The 13,107-nt window shown below is 40.9% G+C and overlaps 1 protein-coding gene across 6 annotated transcripts in view; it reads left to right on the top strand.

Moving 5' to 3' along the window:
* Positions 1-13,107, top strand: part of GRM1 (glutamate metabotropic receptor 1) — a 187,213-nt gene that overhangs the window by 150,962 nt on the left and 23,144 nt on the right. For all 6 annotated transcript variants that reach the window (XM_071433171.1, XM_071433179.1, XM_071433189.1 and 3 more), the window contains exon 8: positions 1,140-2,070. In XM_071433171.1, the coding sequence (XP_071289272.1) occupies positions 1,140-2,070 (931 nt within the window). The remainder of the gene's footprint in view (positions 1-1,139; positions 2,071-13,107) is intronic.

Genomic DNA, 13,107 nt, shown 5'->3' with positions numbered 1-13,107 from the left:
GGGTGGAGAGGTGGCTAAAAAACCTGAACTGTTAGGTGAACAGAGACAGGATGGTGAGGGACTGAGAGGAAAGATACTTGAGAGTTGGGGGAAAGGCAGAAAAGTTGAGTTGTGTCAAAGGGAAACTGGAGGAGGACAGAAACAAGAAGTAGAAGAGGCTGTGGATACTTCCCTTGGGATAAAGGAACACATTTAAAGCATTTTAGAACTACTAAGTCAAGAACAGAAATTAGAAAATGCCGTAATGAAAGATGTCCATAACAGCCTCTCAACCATAACATCTTCTTACACAAGGATTTTATTTTCTCTGTAGTGTTTATTGCTGGTATAACTTCAGCACAGTGAGGAAGATATCCAGAGATTCCTTTAACTTGAGTGTGGGAGAGAGCAGTTAAGTACTGTCTTAACAGATACATATATTTGCACATCTGTACTAGTTAGAAAGGAGAGTCTTTCCAGTTTTTATCTAAAGGCATGCATATTCTGTGGGTTTGACTCTTCCAAGAGAATTAAATTATATTATTTAGAGGGAAAACAATGACAAAATAAGAATGAGATACTGTGAAGAGAAAAAAAGCAGAAGTGTGCTAAGGTGTAGTATCTATGATATAGTTCCGTTAAAATTTTGGCTTTATTACCACTTTTCCATCCACAGACCTCTGATTAATTTATGGCATTTATAAAATCACTCTCAAAAAAAATGGAGTAGATCAAACTATAGTGATTGTGGTAATGATTGAATAAATTAATCTGAGAAGGTAAAAAAACCTACCTGTTTGCAACAATGCTTTCCCTGCTGAAATGAAGAGATGATGGTGACTTTGTCTGTGTTCTGTTCCCAGCTGTACCTTTGGTCTTCTGTGCTTGTAATCAGGTACCTCTAAAAGCAGATAATTCCAAATCTAATTTCCTGTTGCAGCATTGTGAGAAAATGTTTGGGACACCTTAAATGGATGGCTGTTTTTTGAACATATTCATCCAAACTTTTCCCTCATGCAGTTCACTCCTTTGTAAAATGGTTTTAATAATCCACATCACATAGACATATACTAATGCTTGGATTATACTGAGATCCAGCAAAAAAAGGTTCTTCCAGGAGCTGCCTTTCTAACGCTCTGTTTCTCTTCTGTACACTGCAGGCTGCGAACCCATCCCTGTAAAGTATCTCCAGTGGAGCAATATAGAGTCTATTGTGGCTGTGGTCTTTTCCTGCCTGGGGATCCTGGTCACCATGTTTGTCACCCTTATCTTTGTGCTCTACAGAGACACCCCTGTTGTCAAGTCCTCCAGCCGCGAGCTCTGCTATATAATCCTGGCTGGCATCTTTCTGGGTTACGTCTGCCCTTTCACCCTTATAGCTAAACCCACCACGACCTCCTGCTACCTCCAGCGCCTCCTGGTGGGCCTCTCCTCCGCCATGTGCTATTCCGCCCTGGTGACCAAAACCAACCGCATCGCGCGCATCCTGGCGGGCAGCAAGAAGAAGATCTGCACCCGCAAGCCCCGCTTCATGAGCGCCTGGGCCCAGGTGGTCATTGCTTCCATCCTGATCAGTGTGCAGCTGACACTGGTGATCACGCTGATCATCCTGGAGCCCCCCATGCCCATCCTCTCCTACCCCAGCATTAAGGAAGTTTACCTTATCTGCAACACCAGCAACCTGGGCGTCGTGGCTCCTGTGGGCTACAACGGACTCCTCATCATGAGCTGCACGTACTACGCCTTCAAGACTCGCAACGTGCCTGCCAATTTCAACGAGGCCAAGTACATTGCATTCACCATGTACACCACTTGTATCATCTGGCTGGCCTTTGTGCCCATCTATTTTGGGAGCAACTACAAGATCATCACCACCTGTTTCGCAGTGAGCCTGAGCGTGACAGTGGCTCTGGGGTGCATGTTCACTCCCAAGATGTATATCATTATAGCCAAGCCCGAGAGGAATGTCCGCAGTGCCTTCACCACCTCAGATGTGGTGCGTATGCATGTCGGGGATGGCAAGGCACCTTGCAAGTCCAACACTTTCCTCAACATATTCCGGAGAAAGAAGCCAGGGGCTGGAAATCCAAAGTAAGTGGATTGACTGCAGGTACACATCTATCTATATATGTCCCTCTCTTTGCCATTCTCTCTTGGTTGACTGTAGTCTGCTGAATAGTAAGGTATGTAATAGTTTTTCATTTCATGTGTAGCAGAGAAGGTGGAAATGACCCTTTATTTCTAAGCCTCAGATGGATATTGGTATGTTGCTCATCTTCTCTCCTACTCTGAAGGAGCCCTGTGCTCAGCTCCCTGTACTGCTGGGGCAGGTCAGGCAGTGGCAGAGTGACCAAGCTCCATAGCAGCTTCTTGCATCTCCCTGTCACATGTGCCTGTGTACAGGGATCTCACGCCCTGATGTGCAGTCTCTCTGCACTATGTTCAAACTGAAGTGCTACTGTAGCCTTTTAGAAAAGAAATCTCTGTCTAAATGATTATAAATCACATGTACTTGCCTAAGGCCACTGGAATGTGTGTGAAAGCTGAGGACTGAACATAAGTTTTTAAGGTAGTGTATTGTGACAGTCCTCATGACTGTGATTCAAAACCATCCTCCATACTATCCCTGTACTCTATTTAATACTCAGTATTATGAGCAATACTCTTACTCATCATTTGTGTAAATCTCTCCATGTTCTCAAACTCAGCGTTGGTGTGAAAGTTGCAGAAGTCAACTGATGGTGAAAATGAACTTGCATTCACATCTGTGGAACTCGTTATTTTCCTTGCTAATAATTAAAAGCAACCCAGATGCAGCAGAGCAGGAGGTAGAACTGTTACTTCAAACAGCATCTCCCTGTGAGGACCCGTCTGAAAATTTGCATTCTTTATTATCTTACTGTTTTTTAATCTTTAAAGAAGCACTATAGGGGTACATATGAGCTTAGATATTTTTTGTCTCAATTAAAAAAAAAAAAAAATTAAAAAGCACCAGTGAAACCTACATTTCTGAGCTTTCCAATGGAACGAAAATTCAGTTAATTTCCAGTTTTTTGGGATCTGTAGTTTTCTGAGTCACTCAGGTTGGTTTTGATTCAGTTTTCATAAGAACCATTTTGATCTGTCCTGGTGATAGAGGTAATGCTGTAGAAAACCCATGCTGTGATCAATTTTGTCTTTATGCTACTTCAGTACATTTTTTTTAATTTTTTTTTTTTTTTGCTAGACAGGGGGTCAGAAGGGAAGGGAATGGAGACATAAGGGACCCAAATACACAGCTCAGTGTGCCACAGAGGCCACATCAAGGCAAGGCTGCTGACTCCTGAGCTGGCCAGAGAGAGAGCAGGGAGCAGCCCTAACAGCCACCACCTACAGGGAGGTGGCCAAAACTCTCTGTAGCCCAAGAGCATGAATTCCATGCAAATAGAAAGATGGAGCCTGATCCACCTTCCTCTGACTCTATGGTAGTTATTTAGTTATAGTTATCTAGGGACTCAGACATCTGTAAGAAACTAGTGTGGTGTCCCTGCAGTGTGGTTTTTGGCTGACAGTGTTGGTTTCTTTAAGTTATGCCTGTCAAAAAAAGAGGACTTTTGAATATTTTAGGTCGTGACAGACTTAATAACTAATTCTCTGTTCTGCTTATTCTTCTTCTACCTTTATTTAAAAAAAAAAAAAAGTAATTTAAAAGATCCAAATGTGATATACTTAGAACACGGATCTTATTATGAGAGAATATTATATCTTGTTCAAAAGTTAAGCTTCTTCCTCATCATTGTCACCTTTAAAACTCAACAGGGCTTACCTGAGTTTTTTAGCTATTTGTTACATCATTTTAGTAAGATTTTCTTGACCTCTATGTTAAGCCTGCATGAGTGTTATGAAGCAAAAAAAGGTCTACAGAGTTTTAAGTTGCTTTTCTAAACTAAAAGCTCAATACCTAGCTAATACGCCTTTTTTTCCCTCAGGTTAAGCATCTGTGTCTTTTATACAGCCAAATTCCCACCTCTGTCCTAAAGCTCTTGTGCAGTTACTGCATGTTGTTCACCTAAACCAGCTCAGGTGCAGAGGCACCCTGGGATTGCTGATGGAAAAGGACAGCTCTGTTCATGGGCATGCAGAACTGAAAGAAGTTTAATAGATAAACATGAAGCTTTGGAAATAAAGTCACAAGGCAAAACAAGAAGTAATTTCAGGGCTTTGGATGGGTTTTTTTAGCTCCTAGCTGAGTCCACTGCAAAGTTTCTGAGGACTCTGTGACAACACAAATAAAAAAGTGAGTCGCTGTGGAAATCAAGAAGGAAAAAGTAGAATTTGCTGCAGCCTTGGGAGCACTTAGGTAACTCAAATTTGTAATCAGGTCCTTCCTGAAACAGGACTTAAAGCTGCTGGTACATGCTCAATGCCCACAGGAATGATCTCAGACTGATTTTCAATGGTTTTGTTTGTGGTTTGGTTTTGGTTTGGTTTGTTTGTTGATGGTTTTGATTTTGTTTAGTTTGGGTGGGTTTCTTTTATGTTTGGTTTGTTTGTCAAACACCAAAATCTGGGATTTATTTGTGATGTTTTCAGTAATTCTGTAAGTATGTTGCTCTGTTTCTAGAATCTTCAGTAGTGTCTCACTGTGGCCACATTTTTCTGTCTATAAGTGGCCAGCAGTTCTGCACTCAGAAGATTTCTCTTCTAGATGTATTAATCTATCTTCTTGTTATGCCTTCTTCCTCTTCCTAGTTTGTTTTTCTTTTTCTGCTTTTCAGTTTTCATCTCTTTTCCTGTCTGTATCAAATCTCTTCTCTGCTTAATCTATTGAATTCCGATTCCTAAACAGAAAAGTGGCATCCATCTGAATTAAATTGGTGTGGAGATACAGGGTTAAATTTAATTAGTTTTAAAAATGGAAACTGTTTTACATTTACAAGGACAGATAAAACTTATATAAGCCTTCATAAAGCATTTTCATGCAATGTTGTGCTGTTAGTTTAACTAGTATAGCTTGGAGACTAGAGCAAGATGAGACATTCTTACTTTCTCTTTCCTAAAGTAGAGCAAAAGAATTAAGACAGACCCCAGGGAAGTCTCCTAACACAGGATCAATTAATCAATTCAAACCCTTCAGCTGCCTCTGGTGCTGACATAGTGGTCAAAAAAGTAATCTTGAAAAATATCTCTCCCAGCTGCATTGCCAACAGAGTTTCAGTGAAAATAAATTTCTTAGTAACACTGGTGTTCACATAAATAACAGAGCACACTGCCTTTACTGATCTGTTGCCCTCTCAAGATGTTACGTGCAGTCTTGGGGGTTTGATCTTGCTCTTACTTTGGTTGAGTTAAACCAGGAGCAATTACAACCAGCACTGTTTTCCATAGAGCTGGTTGGGAATTTTCCAGTGGAATATATGTTTTCTACCAGAAAATTCTGGCCCTTCAAAACACTTCATAGAATTGGGCTTTGCTGATAAGTATTTACCCTGGGCTGGGGGGACATTTTTTCCCAAGGAGAGAGGAAGACATTGGGAAATTATGAGGGAATCTTACCCCAATAGTTAAAGTGCTCACTTAGGCTAAGAGTATCTCCTTCATTTCCCAGGTAGATGATTTATAACTGGATTGTGCACTGTCCAGGGCAAGTCTCTTTTCTGTGTGTTCTTGTCCAGCAGTACTTTGGAACAGAGATAAAAATATTGTGGTGCAGACCCCTGGGAAATACTTGGTATAATTCTGTGAGAGAGTTTGAATCTGGGTCTGAGGGATCCCTTGTGAGTGTCCTCAGTACCAAGCAACTGTCATTATTTCCCTCTTGTCAAATGAATACTTAAATATGTATAAAAAAATGGAGCAGCTCCATCAGGAGAGATGAAGAGAGAGGGATATCTGCTGCTTGTACAGAAGCTTTGTGGGGACATTTATTGTTCGTTTGCTGCTTGAAGGTATTACAAGATCCTGGCTGTTATAGGATGATGGCATAGCAGCATTTGTTAGGAGAGCCTTTTGCATCTATTTTTTATTTTTTCCAGATGTGAGAGGGAAACATTTGTGTATGGATCTTGCTGTGATTTTTATCCTTCTTCTTGGTCTCAAAAGTTATTTTGGTCTATGAGGAGGTCAATGAGCTTGAAGAGAAAGACACTTCTACAGTGCCTGAATGCTCCCTTCTGTACTAGATGAAGAAAAAAACAAAACAGTGACACTTCAGATGCTGATTCTGCTGAGGGTTCAGGAAATGGCTTCTCCAGGAGTGCTGTAGGGGGTTGCCACAGAGAGAAAGCTCATTTTTTGTCTTTGGATAATAAGTTCCAGGTCTGGCAGTGATACTTATCTGCTCCCTCAGTCTTCACATCTAAATTATTTTAAAATTTATGGTTGAGACCCCAGGGCTGAACACAATTTTAGTGCATTTTGAATCAGAGTTAGTAAGGATTTAATTGTTGACATGCATTATGTAGCAAAATCTGAGTTAAAAGGAAGCCAAGTAGCAAGACTTACTGAATGGCTAGGACTCCCCATTAATGCATAGGCTATCTGCTTTTCCCTTATTATTGGAGTTAGATCCCGATATTGGCAGATGGAAGGTGCCTGGGCTCGTCTGACCCTTGCTGCTTGACCAGAGGTGGCAGCTGTGGTAGTTTCACCTCAGAGACACCTTTGGCTGGCTGGATGTTTCAGCTGGCACTTGGAACAAGTCCAGGCAAGCAGGAACTCAGGTTTACCTCTGGTGGAAAGGCTTTAGGTGAAGTGAAGGAAAAGGAGACGGGTCCTGCTGGAGGGTTTTGATCCAGAGCTTTATTCGTAGCACACAGGCCTCTGAATCCAGCAACAGCTCCAACAGAACCACAAACCATGTGGTCGCCGTGGCTTTTAAGCCCGGGGAGAGGGGGAGGGAAGGGGTAGGTATGCCACCAACCAGGTGGGAGGGGGGAAGTCTCAGGGGACAAGTGACACCTGGATAGCTCAATGTTACCAGATGCTCAAAGAGGCATCTTTAGAACTTTGCCAATCAAACGATGCCCCTTGCTGGAACGTTAAGATTGACAGACAGCACTTAGCAAGGGGGCAAGGGAGAGGGGAAGGGAGAGGTTGTTGGCACACCTGAGGGAGGAACTGGGATAGCTGAAACAGGGTATTACATCACACTGCAACCTTATAATTTTAGTATATTTACATTTAATTATTTTTCATCCAGCTGTCTGCCTTTAGGAATGAATAGCTGATTTAAAGTACTTCTAAACATGTAATTTATCTTTTTCACACATTTCAGCAGTCCATGCTTCTAGACTGCTGTCACAGGCATCCAGTCACCTGGGCCACAGAAATCCCAAATGTATTTATTTTATTCCAACAAAAAGTTGCAGACAACCCAACATCCCCTAGTAACTTCTTCCTGCCTCCCTTTATCCTTTCTTCCTGTGTGCTGGCTTCCTACATATAGTTTTTTAACTGAGAATCATGGTTCTCACTGACGTCTAGTAACATGTCTCTTCCTTAACATGGCTTAGGGAACCACCTGCTTTTTTGTCTTGCCAGTTATAAAATTATCTCCAGGTATTATGAAGTTGATGTTTCTCTTTACATTAACTTGCTGAGTTGCCATTTCATCTTGAGCAAACTGTACTTACAAGCCATGCTTTTCTGGGCTCATTTCCCTTGGCCATCCACAGTCCATAAAGGCTTTTGGGCTCTTCACCTCCTTCATTTTCAAAGCTTCCCACAGACACGTGGTGAGGGGAATCTTAGCACAAGTATGTCCAGAAGATTTTGTTTCACTGGTTTTTATGGTGTGGGAGGAGGAAAGTGCACAACGAAGCATGGCAAGGCTTGTAGCTTCCAGACACAGAGAGAAAATATTCAGCATGCTCTGCTGCAGTTGCTCAAATGTAGATATTTTACAGCCTGTCACTTAATCCAACCTAACAGCCCTGTCACAGAAATAGTTTTCAGGAGTACTCCATCTTCTCACTATTATGCTATTATTCTGCACAGTCAATATTCTGTCTTTAAGCAGGGGTTACAGAGGCAAGGAGGGAGAGAGAAAAGTGTGAACAGAATACATGAAAGCACTTGCAATGTAAGTAAAACAATGCCTTTTGTCCTGATCTCTACAGGCTAAAGTAGGTGAAATGGAAACAAACCAATCTATTTTAACCTGGCAACAGCCACAGAGGTAATTTTTCACTCAGTCTGGCTAAAATGTATCAAAATTTCTGAGTAGGTTTAGTGGAAAGTACAAGCAGGATTAATAAAAACTGGTTGCCATTGTACCTTCTCTTGTAAAAGTGATATATTAAATCCTGTGCTTCAGGACAGGCCCAATGTGAGAAGTATTTTTTTTGGTCCTGAAACGTGTCATCTAGCCTGCAGTACACAAGAATTATCTTTAAATGCTTCTTACACAAATTAGCATCTCGTGTAGTTTTACCTTCCTACAACAGTGCCAAACCAGTATAGAGACAATTGCTGAATCTGATAGGAGATGGTAGACTACCTTGCTTTGCAATTTAGAAACCTGATGCAGCGGGTAAACTTCTTGTGTCCTGCACTAGCATTGCAGACACAATAAGACAGACCCTAATTTTTACCATTACAGGCCTTGGAAAACACCATATTCCAAGGGATTTTCAAGAAGACCCTTAAGCCTGCTTTGCCTGCACAGCCATCCTACTGAAGCTTACCCCAGAGGGAAATGGCATATTATGAAAGAGAATTTTGGAACAGCAGAAAAGATGTGAGCTTCTGCCAGTGGGAAGTTTACACAGAGATTGAAAAGAAAAAATAAATTGGCAAAATTGTACAGGACAGAGAAGGTTGTTTATTTAAACAATTTGTTGCTGTATATCTGATCTCTCCATTAACCTCCAATAAAATGCTGACAGCCACACCCTGTTTTTGGGGCAAAGGCACCATGGGGCACAAGGTGCTGTCCTGGTCCATGGCTTTGAGGCTCCCAGCTCCCAACCAGGGCATAGGGCTCCAAAACCACTGAACATTTGGTTCACCTTTGCATCACACTCAGGAGGAGTCTGCTTCCTTCACAGGTTGTTGCAGATGTGGCAGCTCTAGAAGGGCTCCTGGTGACCCAGCTGTCACAGGGAAGGCAGGGGGCACCCTGTCCTGGCCTGATTCATCTTCCTATTTCAGCCCTCCCTGATATTTACCCAGCTTCTATATTTAGTGTAGTCCTCCACCCTTTTCTGAGGTTGCAGTGCCTTTTTGGGAAAGCCTCTTGCATGCTCACAAAGGATAGCTGTAGGTTTTAATGCCAAATATCTCTCTCTCAGCAGCTGGTATGTTTGCTGGCTATGCTGGGCTCTTTACTGGTCTTAAACCATGAAAGATTTTGCAGACGCATAGCACTGTGACATGTAACAGCTCTTACCCAGTTCTCTTGTGAATGTGATGTGAATTTCATGTAAGAAAATACAACAAACCCAGTCAAGCTGTTCTGTCCTTGTCAGTATATTGATTTAAGTGAAACTCCCAGATTGATTTAAAACTCCCAGAGGACAGTTACATGGTTCCAAAGAGACTCTTACGACCAACGTTAAAGAACTGGGAAGAAAGAAAAAATAACGGGGAAGTGTGAAACTTAAGATTCCAATAACAATCTTTTCCAGCCCTGCTGCAGGGTTTCTCTGTTAAATTTGATCTATTAATTATATCTAATATTGTCTTCCATAGCCTTGAATTCGCATTGGATTATGATACACATATATTCTAGTTCTGGCCCACAGACCAAAAATAAAATACAGAATAAGGGATAAAAGAGTTTCTCATTTAAATAACTACTAAAACCCATACTTATTTAAAAACCAGGCATGGCATATGTATATATCAAATTATACACCAAATTGTCTATCTGGGTGTATATGTGCAAAATAACCAATCTGGTGATAGTGGGTTTTTTAATCCTTCTAATGAGAAATAAGGGGCATAGCTGCATAAAGCACTGTAAAAGGTTTCCTTGCAAATTATACCAGCTGAAGAGAGTCCCAGCTCATGCATAGCTGATTACATGCCATTCCTAAAACAAAATGAGGAGAAGAAGTGGACAAAAAGACATGCTATGATTGGGATGTTTGCAAAACCAAAAGGCCTGGCAATTTAATTTCAGTCCTCTGGGCTTGCTTGCACAGCCAAACAGAGGCTGCCTGAGACTACATTTGGGAGAAATAACTTGGAAAAAGCTATGAAGTTCTGCAGTGACTTCCCAGAAAGAAGAGTGGGGATAAACCCCCCTAAGACAAAACCCATATAATGAATAAATTTACAGGATACATTGCCTACACCCTGAGCTCCCATCCAGACTTCTGCTCCTTTATCACCAGAGTCACATTTTATGTCCAGGGTACTTTAAATGAGAGGGCTGTTGTGTAAGGTACTATGCAGTTTCCTCCTTTTCTCAGAAGTTCCCAGTCTATGGCAGTTTTACCACAGTATTTTCAGGGATGGGCACAACTTTGTTCTCCCAGGAGATTTTGACAGGACATATATCTAAGGCACAGTCTCCAAATCCATCCTGGTTCTTGCCAAAGGACTGCTGGAGAACTTCACTTTACTACTCCTCCTTTTGTTTTACAGCTCTCAAGATGCTGAATCACAAAATGTTTTTCTGCTTGGGGGCACTGCAGTAGCACCAGGCAGCTTTGTTTAATGAATCTTAATACTTAAGCACAATGACAGAAAGATACAGAGTCACATCAGAGGGGAGCTTTGCAGTTATCTACCACAATCTCTGCTTCCTGACTGAGGGGAAGCAAAGGCAGCACTACAGAAATCCTGGGGAAAGCTAGTATCTATCTTGGCATAAACCACAGGAATAAGGACACCACTCGTAATTTAATTTCTTGCTTGACTTGACACTTATTACATTTCCTTGTATTTTGGTACTTGTATACATTATTCATATCCAGTTAAGATGCTGCAAAAGTGCATCAACTCATTAGTGAGTGATACAAACAATTGTGTTCCCATGTAGGGATAAGCAAGTGTTGCTTATCTGCTTAGCACCACACTCACACATTATTTTGGTTACAATTGTCTCTATGAGAGAAATAAGGAAGAAAACTTTGCCTTTAAAGAGTGTCAGATACATAAATAGGTGTTAAAGGTTACATCCAGTTAAGCACCTAAACCCCTGGATAGTTCTTTATATTTCATATAGAAATCAGATTCCAACTCTCATAAGCACACCCTTATTGAAAAAACCAATCTCCACACCCATGTTGTGTGTGAGTGTTGCTCTGAAATGTAAAATGGAAATGGAATGAAGAACATACAAGTCTTCTAGAGGTCAATTTAACAATTTTAAGAGAAGAATGCAATTTACCTCCTTTCTATTCTCAAAGTGTGATGTTTCAGCCCATGCCACTGGTGCTGACCTCACCTCAGCAGAAACTGAGAGAGAGCTGTGACATTGCACAAACATGTGATAATTCATGTAAAAATACTTGCTAGAATAAACATGCAGGCTGTTCTGCAAGCATTTATTCTGCAGGGGTCTCTGAGCCGCCTTGTGATTTCATACATCATTGAACTAGTTTAGGGGTGAAAAATTTTGGGTACTGAAGGGTATCATGTGGATCCCTGATATTCTTTATAAATAAGAACAAGACTGTAAAACAGCAGAAGTATTATACACATCTATATACAGTTAATACTGGAGTTTATTTTTTCCTCAAGTTAAGACATCTGAAAAATACTTTTGATTCATCCCAGCAATTAGTGCAAAGTTACTAATGGAAAATGCAGAACTACTGCTTATTTATTTAATCCTTTTCCTTGCTTAGGGGCACATAAGAGGCACATAGGAGCCCAAGAAGGGGAAAAAAATTGCATGTCTTCTCTTTCACTGATGTGAAAGGCATTTTGCATTCTGGCTTATCCACTGAGTTTATCCCTTCTTGTGATGTGCTCACCCCTTTGTTCAAGGATGCCTCACAAAGCAAAACACCACAAGAAAAACTGCAGATATTATGATCACATGCCAAAAAAGCATCTGATTTTTAGCCAGACTCTGTAATTCACAAATGAATCCTATCCCCAGAGAGAGAAGGTAGTCTGTCTCTGTTAAGGGAATGTAGATGAGTATGGTTCTACACCCTCTTAGAAATAAAATCTGCACATTCAGACATGTTCATTTACAAATACCTCTGTATGGATATTATGGATAAGGCAAAGCAAAGACTAACTTCTTGTGCACTACTCAGTCCAAAATCTGGATGTAGTCTTTGCTAAATATCTATCCCTCAGACATGTGTAATGGGCAACTTGCTTTCTTATATTTTTGTTCTTGGGGTTTTAAGAGTTCGTAAAGGGAAGAGTGACAAATTTAAAAATCTCTTTCTTGGCTTTCTGCTTGACTTCTTTTTTGCTTTGTTTTTGGTTTTGTTTTTTTTTTAGCTAGTATGGAGTGATGCTTTTTTTTGCTTGTCTTCTGTTTTTCCTCTGTCCCAAACACACTGAAATCTATTCACACCCAGAGCAGAGATCTGAGCACATTGCCCTCTCTTCTGTGTGTTCTTACCTCTGTGCTTCAAGGACTCTGAATGTTATTGTCATTCATTGTCAGATCTCTTTTAGGGTTTTTAGACCAAGATATAGCTGTAGAACAGACTCCACCACACAGAAGAAATAGACTGTCAAAGAGTCAGTAATAAACATGGCCAGCATGAGAAGCTAGGTTCTCTCCTGTGCAAAAGGACTCTAAGAAACCACCTTCAGTGTGGGTTGAAAATATATTGTATCAATATAACATCTGCCTCCACACTAAAGTTGTTAAGAGACTATTTAATTTTGAAATAACAAGTCAACTAATTCTTCAGCGCATATATGTGCTCTGGCATTCAGCCTCCCACACCTGAGAAGCACAGGTTAAAAGTCATTATCACTGTAAACAGCAAACAATTGTGCAGGCTGAAAGCAATCACACAATTTGTCACTTTCAAGCCCACTTGACAACTAAAACCAGGTTTCTTGTTAGTTCATTATAGATAATTTACCATTTCTAGCTTACTGCTTCAGTTTATCTCTTCTTAAGCTGTTTCCCCTTCTCTGCTCTCTCTGGTTCTTCTTTTGTGGTGTGCAGGATGTGGCTTTCTTCCACCCTATAAAACTATCCTTACAAAGAGGAAAAAA

The sequence above is a fragment of the Agelaius tricolor genome, unplaced genomic scaffold (assembly GCF_023055355.1).
Source record: "Agelaius tricolor isolate 1412-34295 unplaced genomic scaffold, bAgeTri1.0.p SCAF_1, whole genome shotgun sequence".
Taxonomy (NCBI): Eukaryota; Metazoa; Chordata; class Aves; order Passeriformes; family Icteridae; genus Agelaius; species Agelaius tricolor.
The sequence above is the reverse complement of the archived record's forward strand: the minus strand, read 5'-3'. Positions and strand labels throughout refer to the sequence as shown.